The sequence below is a fragment of the Anolis sagrei genome, chromosome 3 (assembly GCF_037176765.1).
Source record: "Anolis sagrei isolate rAnoSag1 chromosome 3, rAnoSag1.mat, whole genome shotgun sequence".
NCBI lineage: Eukaryota > Metazoa > Chordata > Lepidosauria > Squamata > Dactyloidae > Anolis > Anolis sagrei.
The window spans coordinates 33743302-33768640 of NC_090023.1; the positions used below are offsets into that span (position 1 = coordinate 33743302).

At 39.8% G+C, this 25339-nt stretch overlaps 1 protein-coding gene across 4 annotated transcripts in view; it reads right to left on the reverse strand.

Annotated features, from left to right (window-relative positions):
• Positions 1 to 1432: 1432 nt before the first annotated feature.
• Positions 1433 to 25339, reverse strand: part of STARD13 (StAR related lipid transfer domain containing 13) — a 228441-nt gene continuing 204534 nt past the window's right edge. For all 4 annotated transcript variants that reach the window (XM_067466597.1, XM_060770838.2, XM_060770837.2 and 1 more), the window contains 8 exons: positions 23217 to 23376; positions 18469 to 18667; positions 14912 to 15119; positions 11839 to 11953; positions 9805 to 10026; positions 9359 to 9576; positions 7517 to 7693; positions 1433 to 3306 (listed from right to left, as the gene is read on the reverse strand). In XM_067466597.1, coding sequence (XP_067322698.1) covers positions 3189 to 3306; positions 7517 to 7693; positions 9359 to 9576; positions 9805 to 10026; positions 11839 to 11953; positions 14912 to 15119; positions 18469 to 18667; positions 23217 to 23376 — 1417 coding nt within the window. In that variant the 3' untranslated portion in view covers positions 1433 to 3188. The remainder of the gene's footprint in view (positions 3307 to 7516; positions 7694 to 9358; positions 9577 to 9804; positions 10027 to 11838; positions 11954 to 14911; positions 15120 to 18468; positions 18668 to 23216; positions 23377 to 25339) is intronic.

A 25339-nucleotide genomic window follows, 5' to 3' on the forward strand; every position in this document is an offset into this window, starting at 1 on the left:
TGGGTTTCTTTGTAGGATGTGGTAGAACACATCTTCCAAGGTCTAACCCCAGCTTCCCAGAACTGTACCGTTTAAAGTACTGTAGTTTTTGACTCATTCGCCAAATGTTTTGGCCTCTGGGTTGCACATTGCTCATTCTGATCTAACAAGATGTGTAGCTAAGTGTGCTAGAAACAAACCCTGCAAAGTTTACTATGGCACATTCCTACCCAAGTCTACATAGGATTGCAGCCTGGTGTCTAAACAAACATAAACTTACAATAAAACATAGAAATCTAGAATAACTCCAACTTGGAATTGTAAGGGATAACAATATGCTTTAGACTGAGGAATAATACTGCATGTTTGTTTTATATTAATCGCATGTACATAAATATGCATACGTATGACTGAAAACCCTGCTTTCCATAAATTGCTTCATAAACGTATGATTGAATCTACAGAATTTTGCTGTTTATGCAAATAAACATTATCTTTATATGTATTAAAGGTCTCATTGTGTCCCTCAATGAGGGAGAGAGGGCAGGGTATAAAATGAAGTAAATAAATAAAATCTACACTGCCACATAATCCAGTTTCTGAATCCAGATCATTTGCTTTAAACCAGATTATATGACAGTGTATGCCTATATAATCCAGTTCAAAGCAGATAAGATGTGTAACCAGGAGCCTACTCCATTCTCATTCATTATGATAGTCAGGGTTGTAGCCAGAAAAAAATTTCGGGGAGGGTTGAAATTTTTTGGGGGGGGGGGTTGAAAATTTCAGGGGGGGGGGATTGAAAATTTCAGGGAGGGTTGAAAATTTCGGGGAGGGGGTTGAAACCTGCCTCCAAGCTCACGCTGAAGCAAAGAGCACAGCAGGGGGCAGAGCATCCTTCAATAGCCTGCAGCTCTGCCCCTGTCAACCACCTCCACCAAGTCTGGCCTCCTTAATGAGAGCATTCAACACACACACCCAACTTGGTTGCTTCACTACATCGGCTATTCCAGCAAGTAATGACAGTGTGAATAAATTGTCAATATTTGCTTGAGATTATAGTGCTTGCAGTTCTGGAGGGACTCTTAATTTTTTGAATCTCATAGACTTAGCAGCATGGACCCCTAAAACCACCACCTCGCTACAGGCCTGATGATAGTATATCTTGAAAAAAGTTTTCTGCCTTTTTCTGTTCTAGTCCTAGAAAATTCAGTCCCACTGAAATGGGAGAGAAGTTAATTCCAAGTCACTCATTTAGGATCAGGGCCATCCTAGATCAGGTTATATCCATCCTAGATCAGGTTATGGAAAGCTTTGACATGGCTGTTAAGACCTCTTCACATCTCCATGAATTCCAGAAATGTACCTCCCATAGATATGGGGGGGGGGGGGGTCATACTGTATTAACCTTAGGACCATGATTAATAATGATGGAGAGAACGAAGGTGACTCATATTGCTGGAAGTAATGCTTTATTAACAATTGCTAGGCATGTTTTTCTGTAGACCTTAAATGCAACGTGTTTGTTAGAATGTTGGCACAAATATTCATATAAACCAGATGTGGGCAGGGGACATCTTTTTGCAACACATGAGGACCCCATGTCCACTGCAGTTTTGTGGCAGCCAGTGAGGTTTTTGTCATTGGCACAGCTGTTCCTGACACCTGGTGGCAGCTGTGGTGATTCTCCATGGTGCAGGAAGCTCCAGCGCTCCTCGACTATACTCCTGAAAAGGAAGACTGGAAAGATGTTTGACGTGTGAATTCTGGCAAGGTGATCCTCTCTCGGGGATGATGAGACACACCGAAATGGCCATATGGAATGTAATTCATGTTTTGCCCACCTCCAATATATTTGGAACTCTTTAAAAAGTCAGAGAAAGTGTTATAAATAAGTCTTAGTAAAATCAATGGACCAATTTAGATATATCAAGTGATGGACCAAATGTCTGTGCTATATCTGCATGGACTTCCCTAAAAAGCTTAGTTTTTGCATTTTTTGTGTCATCTCACTCTATATCATTGGCAGCATGATGGAATCTAAATGTTCTCTCTCATCTCCAAAAACATTCCTGAGATCCTAAATTCAGCAAACGGAGGAAAACACTCAAATGATGCAGTTTTGTGTCTTAGCAGTACTACTCAAATGGCTGTCAAGCTCTCAAAATTGCTGCTGGTGGCCACCAATAGGGAGGGAGAAGCAGATAATGGAGCAGCCAGTCTTGGAAGAGGGAAGAAATGAGTGTGTACGCACATGTGGAGTACATTCCCCTTTTCTTCCCCCTACAGCACAGATCAACTGGATCTGAATAACCACTGCTGGGGTTTGACACTCGCGAGAAGGGAGGTTTTGGATGATGAGCAAAGGGCTTGCCCCTTGTGACCTCTGCAAAAAGAGATATGACTAAGGAAGCCATGAGTTTGAAGGACCTGAGCAGGGCTGTTGAGGATAGTCTAGTCTGAAGATCGCCTCATCCATAAGTCAATGTCAGCTTGTTGACAATTAATAACAATTGGTTTTTTGGAGAGTTCTATTGCAAGTGTCAACTAGCCATAGATCAAAGATTGAGGTTTGAGAACCCAACAATAACGTTATTAGGATTTGCCCTAATATTCTGTTGTTCATGACTTTTGACAATGCTTAAAGACTTAACAAAGTCTTCTTATCTTGCTATGCTTATCTCCATGCTTTATCTTAGAAACAGTGCTACAGGGGAACAATTAAGTATTCAATTGGTTGCAATGTCATACTTTTTATGATAACAGTACACAGCTTGAGAGATATTCAGATCTAACAGTGTGAAAATAAATTCCAAATAGATGTAGAGCATTTCTTCTAGAAAGCACCAGCTTATATATAAAACTTAATAATATATATACATATATAATTAGATTATTTACATAACAGAGCATATACAATATTTACATTTCTACATTTCTTATGTACATTTTAAAATAAGCTTCTCAGAAGCTTTTAAATATTTGATTTAAGCAATATCAACAATGGCAGTAGTCTGTTTTTAAAGCCTGAAGAAACTGTTCTCAAGTTAAGGAAATCAACTGAAGTGAGAAATGAGGATGAGTGACAGTTCCAGGCAACGGCAAAGCCTTCCAAATAAGGCATGACTTAGCTATGGCGCGAAAGTAGGCTGAAAATCCAGTGGCTCCAGTTCATGCATGGAACTCCATACATGCAGGGTCTCCATCACTCAGATTTTTGTTTCTGGTCCTTCAGCAATCAGGGGTTGAAATGAATTTCTGATATTGGCAACTTCAGATGCACACAGATGTCCAAAGCCTTTATTGTACCATTCTAATGAATGACCTCTGAAGGGAAAGCAAAGAGAAAAAGCTATTGTTAAAAAAATCCTACCAAATTTCATCTAAATCAGTGGTTCCCAACCTGTGGGCTGTGAGACCTAAAATAAGGTTCATGGCTCTAGATTATTAAATAAGGTTTTCCATGGGTGAGCAGATGGTGACTACCGTTCTGTATCAGAAACTAGAGTTGATGTGGTCACTCCTATGCAAGTTTCTGAATCAGCACCTCAGATAACCAAACCAAATCTAAAGTTAACCAAAAACTCATTCGTAACCCTTTTGGTACTAATGTTGGAGAGTGGTCCCTGGCCAAGTGCTCTCTGTTCAACATGTGAATTGGTTTCAGACTTAAGATGGCTACCACTTTGGTTAATTTCTTCATCTGGAAAATGGCAACAATAACAAAATTGCCAAGAGGATTAACAAAAACAACAAATCTTCAGCGCTCAACTGGCTTCCATCTCTTTCCTAGTCACAAATGCAGAAAGGAAATCTTAGTTTGGTTGAATTTTGTATGCACAGCTGGGTGCAGAACTGAAGCTCCAAGCAGCAATATAAAAACATTTAAGAATACTAATGCTTGCCAACTTTACTGCACCAAGGGGAAGGATCAGCTCAATGAGCAAATGATACATTATTACTTTATTTTTTTTTAAAAAATAAATTCAATGAAGAAGATAGATTCTTCACAGAAATAATATATCCTTTCAGATTTATAACCTTTGCTGAAATCATCAAGGAAGCACCTTCTCCCCCAAATGTTTTTTTTTTTTGCTGATTCCCTTGTGATTCAAAAAAATAAATAAATTAGATACTCCCAAGTACAAAAATACATGAATTAAACTGCTGAATCCCTTGTGCAACTTACAAAATTATATTCACATATTGGTATTAGATGCAAGTGGCCTATAACCTTTTTTAAAGATTATGCAACTGATCCTAATAAAATGACGTATGGCCATTGACAATTTCCACTGATTGCATATGGATGACTTCCAGAAACATTCACAGAACACAGTTTATTCTAGATTAAATAGGATAAAGCCAAAAGCTTAATAATAAAAAGTTGGAACACAAGGCAAGCCATTCTTTAATTTAATTCTACTTAATGTTTGTATATTTTAAGGTTTTACATTGTATTCATTTGGTTTTACTGTAAGCAATTTTGAGTCTCTTATGTAGATAGCAAAAATGGGGTTTAAATAAAAGTAATAATAATAATAATAATAATAATAATAATAATAATAATAAACAATTGGCCATCTGAATTACCATCTGTCAGCTGCAAAAGGTCATCCTACCCAGATCTGCACACATTATTCGATGATACATCACACAGTCCTAGATACTTGGAAAGTGTCCAAAGTGTGATCCAATACAGAAGCCAGCCTAGTGATCTTGTTTGCTGTGTACTAATCTTGTTATCGATCAAATAATAATAATAATAATAATAATAATAATAATAATAATAATAATTCTTGCTGGCCTACAATTTTGGACCTCCCTTTTTAGATATACTAAATGTCTCTGTCTTTGCTGCATTTAACAACAACAACAACAACAACAATGTTTTAAAATTAATTTTTGTCATTTTAAGGATATATTTTGAATTGTTTTAACATTGTTTAAAGTTTAGATCTGTTTTAATATGATCCTTTTGCATGTTTTAACTATCTTGTAACCATTTAAATTTTTTTCCAAAATGCCTTGAGTTTCAATTTTGTAAATAAGATATCAGTGAAAATAAATAGTGACAACAATGAGAAAACAGGATTAAATAAGATATCGTATTATGTATGTATGAGTATTTGTGCCTTCAAGTCATCTGTTGACTTATGGCAACCCTATGGGTTTCAAAGGGCTTCTTAGGCAACTGGTTTTGCAAGTTTCTTCCTCTGAATAAGCCTGCATTATCTGGGATTCCATGTCAGACTTCCATCCAAGTACTAACTAGGACCGACTCCGTTTAGCTTCCAAGATCAAAGAGAGTGTGATGCCTTTTGGGTATTTACATTCTAATTATCATACCAAAACCACAATTTTTAAAGTGTGAAATCATTTTGAAAAACTAGAACAATTACTGGTAAAACAAAAATATTGCACCCCTCATTAAAAGATTCATCTTAAATGTTAATTACGGGTACTCCCCAGGTTACAAACTGTCAAGAGTTTTTACATTAAATCATTTCTTAAATGACAACAACTAAGTGTAAGCAGGGCCGTAGCCAGAAAAAAATTTCGGGAGGGGTTGAACATTTTGTGTGTGTGTGTGTGTGTGTGTGTGTGTGTGTGTGTGGGGGGGGGGGGTTGAAACCTGCCTCCTAGCTCACACTGAAGCAAAGAGCACAGCAGGGGCAGAGCAGCCTTCCATAGCCTGCAACTCCGCCCCTGTCAACCACCTCCACCAAGTCTGGCCTTCTTAATGAGAGCATTCAGCATAAACACACCCAACTTGGTTGCTTCACTACATCGGCTATTCCTGCAATAATGACAGTGTGAATAAATTGTCAATATTTGCTTGAGATAGTGCTTGCGGTTCTGGAGGGACTCTTAATTTTTTGCATCTCATAGACTTAGCATGGGGATTTGGTTAACCAGTTAAAATTCATGAGTTAACCAGGTTTTTTTAAAAATCTGAAACATTTCGAGGGGGGGTTGAACCTCTAAAACCACCCCCTCGCTACAGACCTGAGTGTAAGGATCAGGGCCAACAAGGATTAAGAGTCAAACCACCTGACTATCATTTAACAATGTACAGCCATAGTGGAGTAGTTGTAAGTGTACTAAGATTTTCTGGTGTTATTGATGTTGTTGCTGCGTGCTGTTGGAGATTAAGTTGCAAAGAAACTGAAGGATTGGTGAAGAAAACCAGAGAGAACCTTCTGCCAAGAAGGTATGAACTAACTGAGAGTATCAAGAAGAAGGGCTGGAGAAGAGACAAGATCTTCTGCTACACATATGTAAATATTTCAGTATAAATTTTGCTACTGACAAGACAAGTAAGTATTATAGAAGGGAATAGTTTTGTTGCTAAACACAGAACCATAAATTTTTTGCTGCAACACGAACAAGATAGGCTCTGTAGGTTTGTTTTTAAGTTGAATTGGGATGTAAGTCGGAACAGGTAAATTTTAAAGTGTCATTCCAGCCAAATAGCATTTTAGTTTTGGATAGCACAGGGAAGGGTTAACACCCCGTTATGGAAGCTTTGTTGTCTGTGTCCCTGTTCAGAAAATTTGACATCACATTTTGTTCCTGAGATAACTGGATTCTTTTAAAAATTGGCTTTTTGTGGAAACAAAGATGGGTGAGAAAGCTTCAGTGGAGACATCTTTTCCCTATGATAACTCTTTCGGGAGTTAATTTATCTTCTGAGCGATAGATTTCTCTCATTACTTCACTTCACTTCACTTTATTTCTTAATTAGTCGCTCTCCACCAAGGTGCTCTGAGCGACTTACAGTCTAAAAAAGCATTTACACAATATAAAAACATTCAACATAAAAACATTCAACAGTGACTATTTGGCAAATTAGATCTGATTACTTAAATGCACAACCAAACAGCCAAGTCTTGAGTGCCTTTACAAAAGGTCGCAGCTCCGACATTGCTCTAATGTATGGAGGCAATGAGTTCCACAGAATTGGAGCATAGGTCGAAAAAGCTCTTACCTGTTGTCTCTCCTACATTTGTAACTAGGAGTTGTATATAAACTGGTAGTTTGTAACTCTGGGCTTGCCTGTAATCATCATATTTATCTTAAATTAGAATGAAGCTAAGATACAACACCCCTCATTGAAATATTTATTTAAAGTGTTAATTAATCATCAAATGCCTGTTTAAATAAAAAAAAGTCTAACTTCCAATGAATGGAGAGCAAAGCAAGCATCTGCTTAATTTCTCCCAGACTGTGGAAGTTCCATGAAAAGAACTTCCACAACCTGGGAGAAGCCACCAAGAAACCTCTCCTTTGTCTTTTCTTCAGACAGATATCCAGTGATAATGGTGGGAATTAGATACTTCACTTACTTTGCTCAGCTAGATCCCACAATCATGTGTGTAGTAGCTAAAGGGAAGCTGAGAGGCTGCCACAAGGAGGACAGAGTTGAGAAATCTGTTACCAGCCAATTACATATTTAACTGGATCCAGCCCATTGCTCACAGCGTTTGCTCCTGGGATTTAACTTAATGAGCATTTTGGAACCAATGGTACTTACTTGAAGTCAATCCTGCAGATATGTGTCAGACGAGATTTTCCCGACCCACAAGGCTCTATTAAATACTGGGAATCCAAAACAACTGCCCGCACACCTCCCATCAGAGGACCTTCTTCATGTTCAACAGAGATGGCCACTAAGATGCACATTCCCTTTGGCAAGTCTGTTCTCCAGGTCCTATTAAAATGTCAGAAAAAGAGAAAACATTAGGCGCAAGGAAGAATTACAGTTAAACAAGATATCTAAGCCTGTATTTTCAACATTTTTCAGTTCTTGTCTTTACTTGGAAAACATACTTTTTTGGACTTTTTGTTCTTCTCATTGTTTATTATTATTGTTATTATTATTATTATGATTTGATAAACAACAAGATTGGTACACAGCAAACAAGATCACTATGGTGGCTTTTGTATTGGATCACACATTGGACACTACTCAAGCGTCTAGGACTGTGTGATGTATTGGCAAATGATGCGTGCAGATCCGAGTAGGGTGGCCTTTTGCAGCTGACAGATGGTAATTTTATCAGGACCAATTGTTTTTAAGTGCAGGCCAAGGTCTTTAGGCATGGCACCTAGTGTGCTGATAACCACTGATAACCCTTTACTGGCTTGTGCCAGAGTCTTTGCAGTTTGATCTTCAAATCCTTGTATCGTGTAAGCTTTTCTAGTTGCTTCTTGTTGCTTCTGTTGTCGCCTGGGATTGAAACATCGAAGATCCATACTCCTCCCCCCCACCCCCCGATCATGAAGTCAGGAGTATTGTGCTCCAAAACTCTGTCAGTCTGAATTCGGAAGTGCCAGAGTATTTTGACGTGTTTATTTTCTGTAACCTTTTCCAGCTTGTGATCCCACTACTTTTTTTATTGTTGTTGTTATTATTTTACTGTTCAACAATAAACCTGCTTTTGCACTTTTTTCTTTGACTTAAAAAACAAGTGGGTATCTGGGATTGGCCACATCACATGTACAATACTTTATATACAATACAGGGTTAGTCAAAATGCATAGGCCAATAAGCCATTCAATTGAATGGCTTATTGGCCTATGCATTTTGACTAACCCTGTATATTGCACATATCCAATAAAACACAACATTTCCTATAGCTTGTTTTCTTCTTGTTGTCCCACAAGAATATTTGTGCTATAGTAAGGATTATAATTAGAAAGTTTCTTGATTATTCTAGCAATGGTTCCATTTTTTTCCTCAATGTGTTGCCTCTGTTTTAAACTTTATTTCAACATAAAATAAATTCCGTGCAAAGAACAATGATTCTCCAGAGAGAGGAAAAGTCAGAACAATTAGATCAGCTTTGTTTATGTAATTCTGACAGCTTGTGCAGCTGCATAAATTAAACAATAGTCTTTGTCAGATATCAAGTTTAAGAAAGTGGACACTTTTAAGGTTTTATGAGAGAACTTCACAAATACAGCTTAGAAGACAAGATTTTTTAATTAGGAAAAAAGTATCATTGAGAAAGAGCTAGCATAGTATGGTGGTTTGAGTAATGTGCTATGACTCCAGAGGCCAGGGATCAAATCCACACGGAAACCTACTGCATGACCTTGGGCAAGTTGCACACTTTCAGCCTCAGAGGAAAGCAGGGACAAACCCCCTCTGAACCAATCTTTCCAAGAAACCCCTGAGATAGCTTTGCATTAGAGTTTGCATAAATCAGAAATGACTTCAAGGAACAGAAAAGCACAACAAATCATTTGGGGAAAATGTTATGAATGCTAGAGGTGACCCAATGATACACAAAGTACAAAGCAATAAATGAAAAAGATAGATAGACAGTAAACTAGCTCATTCTGAGCTGCTTCTAACAGTAAATTAATTTACCTGAGGACTGAAAAGTCTCTGGAAGGATGCGGAGCCATACTGTTCAAAACATATTGATAGATCTCAGTTTGCTTATCCAAAGTTTCAATGACCTTCCACTGCAAGAAATCTTCATCCCAAAGGTGCCGCTCTCTTAGCACACGGTTCAAGACAACAGAAGGAGGAGCTTCAACTTCCACAGAAGCCTTCCATAGCCTTAGAGGATTCCCATCTCCGACCTGAATTCAAGGTGTTGAGGGGGATGGAGTTGAAAGGAAACATCTAAGTGAGACATAGGCTTGATTTAAAGAAGTCCGCCTATGTGCCTATATTACTTCTATGTGCTTAAAACAGATATATCTACTTTCCAGTTCATTTTCAGGACTCTGTGCTATGTTGGATGCCAATGTAGAAGACAGTATGACCCCCACATATTCACATGCATATTTTCTGAGCGCAAAAAATACCTTTCTGTAGGAGAGATCTGTATTTTCAATGCTGGAACAAGTGACCCATCCTTTGAATTTGTCTTTAGCTTCTTTACAGAGGTTCTGTACAAGCCCTTCCAGATACGACTGGAAACTTCCACCTTCTTCATCCATTTGTTTGCCCAGTTCCTGTAACGTGGGGGGATGTACTTCAGCCTCAATGTAGGAGTTACGGGATTGGGTTACCATTTCATGCGGGATCTGCTCCAAAGAATGAGAAAGTGCAGAGAAAGCTTCATATTAAAGAATACATTTGATGTATTATCCTGGCCAACACACATTTTGGTACCTCAAATGTTAGAACTGTGTTTGGGTACACTTGACCTGTTGAATACATAAAGAACACCAGTTTTTCCCCATCGGCTTTAGTTTTTAAGATACAGTTCATAAGCCATACACCACTTTTCATCTGTTTGTACACAGGAAATAAGGATAACTGTATCTAAGAAACTAGAGCTGATGCAGTCAATCCAATGCAATTTTCTGAATCAGTGCCCCAAATCATCCCCCAAACAGGCCTAAGAATGATGACACCAAGCTGTGTTATTTTTGAGCCACATTATTTCAGTGAAATTCAACAAGAATTCAGTGTATTATTATAAACATGAAGTTGCGAGTATTGGCCTCTATTAAAGCCACCTCTATACCAATGCATAGAGGTGGCAGTTTAGGAATGACAATTCTCAGAAGCATTGGGGGTCAGGGGAAATTATTGGTCTGTCTCCCCATATGTCCAATTTCTCACTGCCCATTTTCTAGTATTAAAGGGAAACAACCATTCCAATTCAATCTATCTTTACAGAGCAAATATCTTTGCTGAACTCCTGCCTGCAGGGTTTTTGTGTGTGACAGGAGCGACTTGAGAAACTGCAAGTCGCTTCTGGTGTGAGAGAATTGGCCATCTGCAAGGATATTGCCCAGGGAAAGCCTGGATGTTTTGATGTTTTAGCATCCTAGTGGGAGACTTCTCTCATGTTCCTGAATGGAGTGCTGGAGCTGACAGAGGGAGCTCATCCGCATTCTCCCCAGATTCGAACCTCTGACCTGTCAGTCTTCAGTCCTGCTTGCACAAGGATTTAACCCACTGCGTCACCAGGAGCTCCATCTGCAGGGTGGCAATGATGGAATCCCCTCCCCCCATTTCTTCCTACAAATAAGGATAACGTTATTTACACTAGATTCAGTACTGTTGTACCCGGTGGCGCAATGGATTAAACCCTTGTGTCAGCAGGACTGCTGACCGAAAGGTCAGTGGCTCAAATCTGGGGAGCGGTTGAGCTCCCGTCTGCCAGCTCCAGCTTCTCATGCAGAGACATGAGAGAAGCCTCTCACAGGTGGTAAAACATACAGGTGTCCCCTGGACAACGTCCTTGCAGAGGGCCAATTATCTCATGCCAGAAGCGACTTGCAGTTTCTCAAGTCACTCCTAACATGAAAAAGAAAAGTACTGTTGCAAATTCCACCCTGTGTAGGGATCTGGTTTGAGAAGATTTTTAAAAAGAAAATCAGAAGATAACAGGAAATGCTGGGTACTTAGTTTCACAAGACTCTCTGCTTCTGAAGAAGCATTTCACTCCAAAATACGCCAAGTATTTGTAAAGAATGATTTCATAGGCTTCTTTTATCACTGAACTATTTATCTCTCCCCTTTGTACTTAATTTGACTTAAAAATAAACTATGAGAAAGAACTTAAAATCATATTGAAAACCTGACGTCTTTAGGTAATTGTTTTGGCTTTGCTCTGATGCTAGCCTTTGAGATGAGAGAGATTTATCTCCATTAAGTAAAACTGTTTTGATAAAACTGGAGTCCTTGGGATATAACAAACTATAAGTCAATATAAATAGGCTGGGAGGGAACCATATTAAGAAACTTCCACTAGAAACACCCCAATTCAAAAAACTATTATTTCAAGGCCAAAATACGAAAAGCTATATAGGCTAAGTGCTTCAAAGGATGCTCCCTTCAGAATATTACACTCATGAATAATGCTATCTGAATCTTTCGCTCACCTCAAAAAGTTTACCATATTCCGTTATCATGTGTGCAAGTCCCTGAGTAGCTGCCAGGTTTTCACTGAGATCTTTCTGATCTGGCTTCCCTGTTGCGTATTTCTTCTGTATGACTCTGGAAATGAATTCAGCATCTCAAGTAAGATAAAGGAGCAGAGTTATCTTTAGATGAAAGGTTGGGGGGGGACGGGACTATGACACATCTCCTTTTGGTACCGAACTATAGACAGTGCTTTATAACTCTACTTTTGTCACATCGCAAGAGTTGAGGAAATATCCCTTTTTTAACTGCAGAGGAAAGAAGTATACTTGAATTTTTCTTAAGGAATAAAGTAAGAACAAAGGGTGTGTACTGGGTATTGTACGTGGTCTACATGAAGCAAGATGACTGGTTGAATTCTAACATTTCCAGAGAAATGTTCCATAACATAACATCCCTGCGCATTATGCAGGCTAAACTACTTTATTCCTGGAAAAGGAGGAACAGACAAAGAAGTCAATATGACAGAGACAACAAAGCTTGAATATGATTGTTTTCTCTCTTTTGCAACTGTTTGCCATGCTGTGCACAAAAGAGATGCAGCTCTTAATGAATACATTTGGAAGTACAAGAATTGCAGTTTGAGATTTAATAAAATCGCTACATGTATCTTCTTCATTCATTTATGTGGTATCCCACCTTAAAATAGCTCAGGGTATTTATTCTTTTATTACTTTCCTTGCATCTCTTCTTCCTTAGAAAAATGAAATAGGTTAAGCTGTGAAAAACTAAGAGTATATCTATAGTAAAGGTAAAGGTTTCCCTTTAACATTAAGTCTAGTCGAGTCTGACTCTGGAGGGTGGTGCTCATCTCAATTTCTAAGCCAAAGAGCCGGCATTGTCCACAGACACCTCCAAGGCCATGTGGCTGCCATGACTGCATGGAGTACCGTTATCTTCCCGCTGAAGCGGTATTTATTGATCTACTCGCATGTTTTCGAACTGCTAGGTGGGCAGAAGCTGGGGCTAACAACAGGAACTCACTCCGCCTGCGGATTCGAACCCTCAACCATTCTGTAGAATTAATGCATTTTGACACCACTTTAACTGCCATGGCTCAATGCTGTGGAATCATGGGATATATAATTTGGTGAGGCACCAACACCCTTTACAAAGAATCCTAAAGACTTTGCAAAATTACAGCTCCTCTGATTCCATAGCATTGGATGCGGTCATATTATTGTTAATAATATTTTAACTGCCTATTTATATTTAATGTTTTAATCAATGTTTTAATTGTGTTTTATTGCTATGTTGTGTTTTAGCATCGAATTGTTGCCGGTGCAAGCCTCCCTGAGTCCCCCCTCAGGGCTGAGAAGGATGGGGTACAAATGTTTGAAATAATAATAATAGTGCCATGGAAAATAAAGTGGTGTCAAATGGCATTAATTGCACAGTGTAGATGCTCCCTAAGTTTGCATGCCCCAATTCTATGCTCTGGCATATATATTACAATGGCTCTGATTTAGTCATAATTCAGTTATAATTCAGAGAGACAACTAGACAATTGGACATGTGGACAATTTCAAAAAAATGGAGGAAACCATGAAAATGAACAAAATTTGGTTACCAGTATTAAAAAAAACTCCAAAATCAGGACAGTACATAAAGAACAACACTCTGAAAATAGGGGAATTCCAGACAGAAATAATCAGGGCCAGCTAACAGCTTCCAACAAAAGTTTTCCCCAGGCAGGAATCAGCCAGGCATTGAAGCTGTAAGGTCCACGCTCTTGTCACATCCCGAATAGACTACTGCAACGCGCTCTACGTGGGGTTGCCCTTGAAGACGGCTCGGAAACTTCAACTAGTCCAGCGAGCGGCAGCCAGATTGCTCACCGGAGCGACATACAGGGAGCACACCACCCCCCTGTTGTGCCAGCTCCACTGGCTGCCGGTGCAGTTCCGAGCACAATTCAAGGTGCTGGTTTTGACCTATAAAACCCTGTACGGTTCCGGTCCAGTGTATCTGTCCGAACGTATCTCCCTTTACGTCCCACCCCGGAGTTTGAGATCAGCTGGGGAGGCACTGCTCTCGACCCCACCACTGTCACAAGTGAGGCTGGTGGGGACGAGGAGCAGGGCTTTCTCAGTGGTGGCCCCTCACCTGTGGAACTCACTCCCGGGGGAAATCAGGACATCATCATCCCTCCTCTCCTTCAGGAGGAGGGTGAAGACGTGGCTTTGGGACCAGGCCTTCGGGCAATCTGGCAATTAAATCAGATGAATACGACCAGCAGGATGTAAGAAGTGGAGAATGAGATCTATGAGTTAGCGAACGCTGACCATGTGGGGGGATGAATTGGGTTTGTATGGGGTTTTTTATTGATTTTATTGATTTTATTGGTATTATGTATGAATTGTTAACTATGAATTTGTAATAATTTTGTATTGATTGTTTTGTGACGCGGGCATCAAATGGTGCCTCGCTTTTGTAAGCCGCCCTGAGTCCCCCCCCGGGGTGAGAAGGGCGGGGTATAAGAACCTGTAATAAATAAATAAAATAAATTTGCAATGCTAATCAAGGAGATTAATTGCAACATTCACACTTGCCTCAAACAGACAAGAGTTCTTTCTCTCACTGTGGACCTTCCACAGATATATAAACCTTCCTTGCTAGTTTTCAATATACCTCATAACCTCTGAGGATGTCTGCCATAGATGTGGGAAAAACATCAGGAATTAATTGTTCCGGAGCATAGCCATACAGCCTGGAAAACTCACAGCAATACATTCAGAGAGATTGTTCATCCTGTTCCTCTTATATGTCTTTAAATAAAATTTAGATAAAGTTTGATAACATATTGCATTGTTACCTAAACCATTTAGAACCAGGTGAGGAAACTATAGTCCTTCAGATCTTGTTGATCTTATAATGAAAAAGGGAACAAAAATATCACAGTCCTACAAAACAGTTGTAATGTTAATTAGATGTGCCTTCTTTACAGGAAAAGAAACTAATTATAAGTGATTCCTTGAACAAGTTACTTCCAAGCAGGAAGAAAAGCAAAGGAAACTATCAAAAAATACTTACCGTGGGGAGCTGTCTTTCTTTATTATGTTGAGATGAAACAGAGATGGGGCCAAGCACACAGCTATGTTCATGGGAGTCATTTGATTCTCTTCTACAGAAGTGACATCATTCAGGAAGCACAGCAGGGTCTGCAAAACCTCCCTGTTTTCATCTGACATCAGCATTATGGCAGCCTGAACTGCCTGAAGCCGCTGCTCTTTGGGAACATCTGAAAAATAAAAGTGACATTTAATAAATCTGAGAACAATCAGTATGACCCAAACCGTAAACTCCAGATTACTTCTGGAAGAGACCCAGACCTTTCAGACACAGAAACATCAGTTTTCCTTACTCTCATCATCCCTCTTCACAGTTGTTGAAAAGTTTGATGACGGCATATATGGTGATCCTTAAACATGATTCACTTGGGTTGAATTCAACAATTCAAGATTTATCTTTATACCTCGTGTTTGTTTCTATAGTATAGTGATTATTACATTTACTTAGCATTAAGAGTTCCTAGCATGAAACTGAGTGGAAAGATACTCATGTATACAGGCCTGTAGCCAGGATTTCGTTTCGGGGGTGGGGTGGGGGGTGGGGTGAATTTTTTTCAGGTTTTTTGGGGGGGGGCTGAGTTTCGAGGGGGCTGAGTCTGAGTGAAAGAGGGTCTAGCCTAGCAAACCTTTTGTATCATTACCCCAATACCCTCATGCATATGGGATATATTGAGTATGGTGATCAGGTCATGATATGAATAAACATAACAGTTTAAATAATGCACCAGTAAGCCCTTTTCGCAAGCCACCATGAGAATTTCGGGGGGGGGGGGGGAGGTGAAGCCCCCTGAGCCCCCCCCCCCTCCCCCGGCTACATGCCTGCATGTAGAACCAGGTGAGGAAACTATAGTCCTTCAGATCTTGTTGATCTTATAATGAAAAAGGGAACAAAAATATCACAGTCCTACAAAACAGTTGTATAAGTCAATCTCATGTCTAAGGCAAGGGCAGGTTTGGGGGCCAAAATCATGGATTTAGACATGATCTGTGGATAAGTTGAGGGTCATTCCGTAGAGAGGGGACACACCAGTACTGTCTCAGGAGGGCAGCTACTTTTGGTTGCTCCTGCTACCGCTATCCTGCCGAAGCATTCATAAAGGTCTTTTGTAGCTCTATTCAGAGAAGGCAATTGTTCCTCTGTAACATTTGTAATGCCCCTCCCCCCTGATGATGCAGTGGGTTAAACCGCTGAGCTGCTGAACTTGCTGACCAAAAGGCCAATGGTTCAAATCTGGAGAGTGGGGTGAGCTCCCGCTGTTAGGCCCAGCTTTTGCCAACCTAGCAGTTCGAAAACATGCAAATGTGAGTAGATCAATAGTTACCATTTCTGCGGGAAGGTAACACTGCTCCATTCAGTCATGACCTTGGAGGTGTCTATGGACAATGCTGTCTCTTCGGCTTAGAAATGGAGATGAGCACCACAACTCAGAGTAAGACATGACTAGACTTAATGTCAGGGGAAACCTTTATCTTTATCTTAACATTTGTAATGATGTAACATTCGATAAATGTTAAGGTATAGTATTAACTCTTACCAAAAAAGGAACTACTCCCTTCTCTGAGTAAAGTGGCAACAGGCAAGAGCTTAGCCCATCCTCGGAGAACCCCAAATAAACACTGACTTCTCTACTCTTTCAGTAAACCTTTGAAGAGAAGCCCCAAAGAACTGCCTTCAACATTTTCCCACGCAGGCATTCAAAAAGGTCAGAAGAGGTGCCATTATGGGGAGAGTAGCGGGGCTCAGTGCTTCTTTTACGTTCTCTTGGAAAAGACTGAGCCCTTCATTTCACTATTCTATTAAGAGAAGAGGATGCTATCTTTTTGGATTAGTTCACCAAGTTTTTTGTGTCATCAAAGGCTTTTTTGTGTCAATGTTTGATTTTTAAAAAATGTATACATGAGGGGTTTTTTTGGTACTTTTTAGACAGCCAACGCTGTTTAATAATTCAGGTGTTGGACTAGCTCTGAAGACGTGAGTTCAAATCCATTCTTGGTCATGTGGGTGATCTTGGCAAGTAATACTCTTTCAGCCGCAGAGGAAAACAATGGCAACCCCCAGTTAGTACATCTTGCTAAGCAAACCATGGAACAGATTGTAATTTTAATTTCATGTTTTTATATTTGCTGTTTTAACATGTACATTGTTATTATAATTGTTCCTGTTTAGCATCTAATGGTTGCCGGTTGTGAGGCCGCCCTGAGTCTCCCCCAGAGGTGAGAAGGATGGGATATAAATGTATGAAATAAATAATTAATTAATAAATAGGGTTGCCGTTAAGTCAGAAATGACTTGAAGACACACAGCAATAAAGATGTAGCACAATCATTAATCCAATGAAAGAGCAAAGTGAACAGCTTATAGTGCATATTTTATATGTGAATAATACATTGTTCTCAACACCACAATCACCACTACCACCACCACCACAATACTGTCCCATTGATGCTTACATTTCTTTCTCTCAAGTCAGAATTAGGGCTTTCACATGTTTGACAATACCCCACTGTGCATGGGGAAGGGATTGTTTTACTATTCAATCTTGCTAATTTACACTATATAAAATTAACTCACAGCCAATATTCCTGGCGGGAGTCCTATTGATGCTTTATTTATGTATTTATTTTAAACATTTATATTCCGCCCTTCTCACTCCGGTGGGGACTCAGGGCAGAGCACAGCATATATATGGAAAACCTTCAATGCCAGAACATAAACTATAAATATACATAAACACTAAAATAAATTACCTCCACTTTAAAATCAATTGTTTAAACCATCTCGGATCAGCCATACCAGATCCGGTCAGCAGGATAAAGTTTCCTGTTGTTGCCTTATTGCACTGTCCCAAAGGCTTGGTCCCACAGCCAAGTTTTTACCATCTTTCTGAAGGACAGGAGGGAGAGAGCGGATCTAATCTCACCAGGGAAGGAGTTCCATAGCTGAGGAGCAATCACTGAGAAGGCCCTCTCTCTAGTCCCTGCCAGTCGCACCTGTGATGGTGGCAGGCCCGAGAGCAGGGCCTCCCCAGAAGATCTTAATCTCCGTGGTGGTTTAGAGAGGGCGATGAGTTTGGACAGGTAAACTAGGCCGGGGCCATTTAGGGATTTATAGGCCAAAGCCAGCACTTTGAATTGTGCCCAGTAGCGAACTGGAAACCAGTGGAGCTGACGCAACATTGTGTGCTTTCTGTATGCCACCCCACTGATTAACCTGGCTGCCTCTCGTTGGACTATTGGAAGCTTCCAAACAGTCTTCAAAGGCAGCCCCACATAGAACATATGAGTCAATTACACTAGCATAAACAATTTTTAACCCTGCTGACCGGATCAGGCACTGGCACAACATTAGCTTACGGCTTTCCTGCCATCCTTAAGTTGTTGACTACTATCATTTTACATCCAATTATGTTGCTTCCATCTATATTGATGGGTTAACACGAGTGCAACCCTTCAATTCAAACTGCCCACAATATCCTTACTTATTGCTAGTAGATAAAAGCTTAAAAGCTTGGCACTTACACTGATAGATGTGGAGGAAAGTTTCTCCTAGCTTGCTGGTAAGAAGAGGCTCAGGGAGGTCTCTGAAAAACTGCTTCACCATGTCAGCCACATCATATGCTGACTGATCTTCATAGCTGACATTTTCAGGGTTACTTTCGTTCATTTGACGTAGGGCCTGTATTCGAGACTTGACACCCGACTTCCGGAAAAGACCCACCTAAAATATATACTGCAATAAGTTAACTCTGTAGCCATTTGTCATGATCATGGGAGAAAAAAAACCCAAGCATTTAAAAAAGAAAAACCCTGACCTATTTCTTTATTACTAGCATATATACTCTGCATGGCCTGGGTGTTGGAGGGCCTGCTGTCTGGCTGCTTTCTCCCCTCTCCATCTCATTTTGGAGCTTGCTTGGCCCTCTGAAAAGGTCTCCATCACAATGTCTCCATAGGAATGCTATTGTCCTCTGCGAGGCTCCTAGAACATATTCCTGGTGATGCTCTAGCACTCTTTCATTTATTAGCTCTCCCTCTGTATAGAGTTTCCATCTGTATACTGTCCTCTTGTGGTTGCTTCTGAGCATTGCAGAAATATTTCATTATTGTTTGGGGCCCTGCCCCCAAAAGGGGCTAATTTTATAGTTCAAACCCCTCAATTATTTGAAGTTGGATAATGAAGGGTATGTGTGCCAAGTTTGGTCCAGATCTGTCAATTAATGTAGGAGCCTTTGTGGCACAAACAAGCAAGCATTTAAATTTATCACATTTATATTCAATTTCCCATTTATTGAGTTCAAGGAGATGTACATGTTGCTCTTTACCTTCACAGAAAGGTAAAGGTAAAGGTTTTTCCCTGACATTAAGTCCAGTCGTGTCCGACTCTGGAGTTGGTGCTCATCTCAATTTCTAAGGCGAAGAGCTGGAGTTGTCAGTAGACACCTCCAAGGTTATGTGGCTGGCATGACTGCATGGAGTGCCGTTACCTTCCCGACAGAGTGGTTTCTATTTATCTACTCACATTTCCATGCTTTTGAACTACTAGGTTGGCAGAAGTTGGGGCTGACAGTGGGAGCTCACGCTGCTCCCCGGATTTGATCCTGCGACTTTTTGGTCAACAAGTTCAGTGGCTCGGTGCTTTAACCCACTGCACCGGGGGTGTCTCCAGAGCAACATATACACCTCTCTGAACTCAATACGTGGGAAAGTGGGATATCTACCATATGGAGTAGCTACAACTGAGAAAAAGAGTGACTGTCCTTGCTGGGAAAACTGTGAGTACACTTTAAGTCATATGAAAGTTCCATAAGTTTTGATTAAGCTAGAATTGTTTATTTACAAATGCAGATACACAACAAGTGGTAAACATTCTATGGCTCTTAATTTATCTGTAAACAAATATCCCATTTCAAGCTCAGAATTTGGCCTAGCAGTGCCTTCAAAACACTCTAATATAGGATTTAGTACACATAATTTTCTCTCAACCACTGTGGCAGTTAGCAGCATAAAATATTATTTCTTCAGAAGTAGCATATCAATTGCCAAGCAGTGTCTTAGCTGGAATTGAAGGACATGTTTTTCAGACCGAACTGACACTCTCCCAGCTGCCGTCCCACGTCCCAATTTCCTGTCCATTCTTTCCTGTTGCTTTTAGCAGGGAAAAGGATGTAGTAGAAAGATTAGTTATACGGGGATTCTGCAATATATTTTTATCTTCTGTTTTCTTCTGCAAGGGACTGATAATTCTTCAAATGAGACGTCTAGTATCTTTGCACAGCAGTGTCCTTTTGCAGCAGTTCTCATAAATGGAATCCTCCTGGGGCCAATTCCTGTGCTCAACCCACATTTTTTATTCCCCAGTGAAGTTGTGTTACACCACTTGGGATCTATTAGGGCTATTTTTTCCTCATTACACAGTGGAAGGGATGATACCATGAAAAGAAAAGTGTGGGCATGTTTCCGTTTCTAATTCTGACTCTTAGTTTTTCTTTGTCTCCCACGCATGCTGCTAGATGCAGATTTGAAGAATACAAAAAAGTTGGTGAGGGGAGAAAAACAGTTTAGAGTAGATCTTCTATTCCTGTTCCCTCTAAAAACTCCAATAAGGACTGAGCATTCCCAGTGACCACAGATCTTAAAAATGATTAGGGGAAATATACATATGACTGGAATGGTGAGTTGGACAGAGAACTGAGTAACTTAAATCCTTCATATTAATATGCTTCTGTTTCCATGAATCTCACGAAAGGGAAGTGCAAAAGTGGTGGTGGGACTGACGTTGGAGCTGTATCTGCACAATTATGCACTCGTGTGCATACTTCCCCCCTCCACATCTCAGAGCACAGGGGCCTGAAGTTTTCCAGCCACACCAATGTTGAAACAAACCAATATAAATGGGGAAAAAGGAATACTGGGATGCCTCTTCCCATGAGGTGCCTTTCCCATTTAAAATGTGCTCCTGACAGATTGTTAAAGAGTGGGTTGCATGGTGCTGGAAGACTGATAAAGAAGAGAGTGTTTGGGGATTTATTTATTAAACTTTTAAAAACCACTTTAAAATAATGTTCAACAAACATAATTGAAATAAATTAAATGGATGCCAGGCTTTCTACTTCTGATGTGTCAGGGTTTAATCTATTTTGTGGGGAGGGAGGGGGCAATTGAGATAAGAGAACCAATATGGATGTGAGTGCTGGACCATAAGGAAGGCAGAGCATAGGAAGATAGATGCTTTTGAATTGTGGTGTTGGAGGAAAGTTCTGAGAGTGCCTTGGACCAAGAGAAGATCCAACCAGTCCATACACCAGGAAATAAAGCCCGACTGCTCATTGGAGGGAAGGATATTGGAGGCAAAGATGAAGTATTTTGGCCACATCATGAGAAGACAGGAAAAGAGATTAAGATATGGTCTTAAAGTGAACCTAAACAGTTGGAATAAATACCAAGAACTGGAAATGCCTGGCCCTAAAATGTTCTAATTGGAGGTCAGCTGTTATCAACAATACTACGGATCTTGAAGAAGCCTTGAAGAGAAGACGAAAGGGAAAAACATTCCACGAGAAAGATGAATCAAACAAACCCCTATGAGGATCACCTTCCATCTGGAAACTGATGTCCTTATTGTGACAGACCATGCAGATCCAGAATAGGCCTCTACAGTCACCTATAGACCCACCACCAAGGCTCTACTTCTGGAAGACATTCATACTCAGCCACAAGTGAAAGTTTATGATGTATGAGTTATGGTTGTACTATATCATGCTATGCTACTATGCTGTGCTGTGACATACAGTATTCTAACCTTCATATTTTTAATATACTAAAAAAAGGAATGCCTTTTGCCTGCAACACATGCCCTCATTGCCTGTAGACAAGCTTTTATTTAGCTGGCACAAAACTGGAAATAATGCTCTTAACTTCAGAGTCTCTTTATAGACACACATTATCTCATGCTGATGTACAATATCACTTTTAACTGTCTCTTTCAAACAAGCACCCTGGAGCATTTATAGAAACTGTCTGCGATGTGGCATCAGAGTGGTGCCTCTCTACTTGGGGAATAACAGTAAGCAACACTTTTCTGGGCTATAGCCATTATTTGTACATTGGTTATTTTCTCAGCATTCTTTCTCTTTCTTTAAATGTGTCCTGCTTCCCTCCCTCCACCCCCACCCCAATTATTAGCACAAATTTGCTTTATAACTGTACTCTGTGGGCTGGACCAAAGGTCACAGCAAGACACAGCACTCAGTTAATATTAGAAAAAAGTCTTTCTTTGCATACCCAATCTGCTGCACACCTCTTCACTTGAAAAAGTAGTGAGGGATCAGATTTTTTTGAAATGGAAGATTTTGTATCACATCCAATCTTGATCCTGCAAGTCTACTACAACTGAGTATTCCTGTCTGCCCTTTCCCTTCCTTGACAGTGGTACATGCAGCCCCAGGATATGCTCCCAAATACAGAGCAATAATTAAGCGCTTGGATATTTGATTGCAATAATTACTCTGTGAGATTTGATCAGGTCAGGGGTGTGAACTGAATCAATGTTATTGATGCAGCTGATTTTCTGCTTAGATTAGAACATTAAAGTTCACAATGACCATAATTTTCTTGTGTATTTTCACTGCTTTTCAAAATTCTTAAAAGTCAGAGAAACTGCATCCATAAATGTAAGTCCAGTGCCAGCTGGTAGCTAAAATGTCAATGAATCCTAATGTTTGATTTTAAATGGTGCTATCCAGAGTGCTGAATCCTTTATCCAAACCAGGCTCAGGACTTTGGATAGACCCCTTAAAGTTTGAGCTAAAACCTCAGGCAGATTCACTATCCCACTGACATTGAAGCCACCTTTTTAGATTTTTCTAAATTTTTGGATTTGATAGTTCTCAATTAAAGCACTCCCTCTGACAAGATGTGGCAATTTACTTTTATCTCACTCTGTCCAGGAAGTCCTACATAAATAATAAATAGCAGCTATAGGAAGAGAATTAACAAATAGCACATTTTCCTGTCTAGTTATTCCAACTTGCATAACAGTGTTGCACAACAACATTCTTCTGCTGCATTGTGGTTGGCAAAATGGAATGCTTCCCAGATTGTTTGTTATAGTTTATGGGCTGCGGCTATGCAAGTCACTACAAAACAGAAGCAAAAACAAAATGATAAAGCCCAGAGCCATAAAAACCCATCATTAAGAAGTTTAGCTAAAAAATGAAGCTGTCACAAGAATGTTGTATACTCTTAGCTTCAAGAAATGAAGAACTTACCTGATCCAGGCAATTGTTCCGTAAATAGCGCAGTGCTTGCTGTATGCCCTGTGGCAGAGGTTGCCCTGTTCTTTGCACATGGATTATTAAAGGCACACCAAAGATGTTCTTATCCTTGTAATCGGGAACTTTCATCCTCTTCATGAACTTTGGTACAGCCCTGAAAAGTTAACAACAAGAATAACCATAACAACAATAACTGTGTCTATATCTGAATAATGCAAATGCTCTTCTTTGTTTTGTTTATGGTCAAATTAAAAGGCACATCAGCCAAGTGCAAGTTTATTCAATGCTTAGACCATAGGTCTTTCACATACAAGGCAAGGCAAATAAATAAATACATGAACACCAGATTATCAAATACAATATAAGATACACAATAAAATCCTAGAAATAATTAAAATTGCTACATATATCGATGGCAAGATGCACCTTTAAAATAGTACATAATGTGTAGACTCATACCTGCATAATTAAAAACCAAGTAAAAGCAAATAGATACAGCATTATTAAAACTACATAAACAGCCACTATTAGTTGAAATACATCAGGCATATGAAGTGCACTTCTACTTTGTGTTGTCTTTTAAACAGCAGCCACATGGAGATCAGGGTTGAAATCAGGGCTGCACTCACACTTTGTGAGTATGTAGTTAACTTTCTCCTACCCTACAATTTTGGTTCCTACATGTGCTTACTATGCTATCTAAACCCAGCATAGTGTTGACAATATGTTGAGCTCATGTTCTGCTTGTTTGACTTCCTATGAGCCTTTTTACTGACCCAGCAGGTTGTCCTTAGGTTATTATGTCATTGCTGCTAAGGTAACATTCTCTCTGGGGACTATAATATATGTCAAATCTTATTGTTAGTCCTAATGAAAGTAAGACCACTGAATCAATTATAGCTTCAATCAATGATAATTTTCACAAATTCCATTGGTTCAACAATAACATTCAGAACTTAAATCCCTCTCACCATGGTTTCATTTCCAATCATCTGACACCTGCAATTGCTGTATATTTTCTAAAATGGGAACATGAAATGGATCCATACATTTGTTATGTAGTTTTATCATTTTTGGAATTCTAGATGTTCTATATATCATTGAGATTGGATCAATGTGAAATACAGCCTATGAGCCACATGCAATGCCAATAACTTTTTTTGCAGTCCCCTTTCTTCCCAATGATTCATTTGTGCTAAACCCTTCAAACAAATAAGGATCCTCCCATCCCAGTACTGGTGGTGTCCAAGGGGAGCAATTTCTGATTGGGGTAGGGCTACTCATCCACTTGTACAAGAAAGAAAGAAAGAAAGAAAGAAAGAAAGGAAGGAAGGAAGGAAGGAAGGAAGGAAGGAAGGAAGGAAGGAAGGGAAGGAAGGAAGGGAAGGAAGGAAGGAAGGAAGGAAGGAAGGAAGGAAGGAAGGAAGGAAGGAAGGAAGGAAGGAAAGAAGGAAGGGCCATTTTGATTTATGGTCCATGATAGATGCTGGGAGTGAAAATTTGGTCCCTAATCCAGCTCTAGTCTCCAACCCAGCTCCAGTTTAGTGCATTCACAATCTCTGGGTCATGACTATATATGTGTCCCACTAAATTGGATACAGTTCACATATTACGCCTTCTTTATTTCTGCGCTGCTGGGAAGGCAGCAAAACCAGGTGGTTATATTGCATTAATAACAACTCATCCTAAATGGCTCATGGGCTGCATTTGGCAAAAGGACCAAAGGCAGATTTGGAAGGATTAAACAGAAAGAGAGCATTAGGTTTGATAAAGGTGTAGCAAAGGGCAAGCTGAATAAAAAGTTTAATTTATAACAAATAGTTTTCCTTTGTAAAGCTGGCCCTTACAAACTGCATAATTATGGTGCTACGATTCCATATGGACTGCCATGGCAACATCCTATGGAATCCTGACGTTTGCACTTTGGGAAGGAGTAGTTTGTATTCTCTGTCAGAAAACTACAGCACTTTGACAAACTGCAAACCCCAGGATTCCATAGCTTGTTGCCATGGCAATGAAACCTTAAACACAATCCTATAAATGTGTGGTGTGAAAGGACCCAGGGATACAGAGCAGCTTTCCATTTCACACACATTATGCTCTCTCACTAATACAGT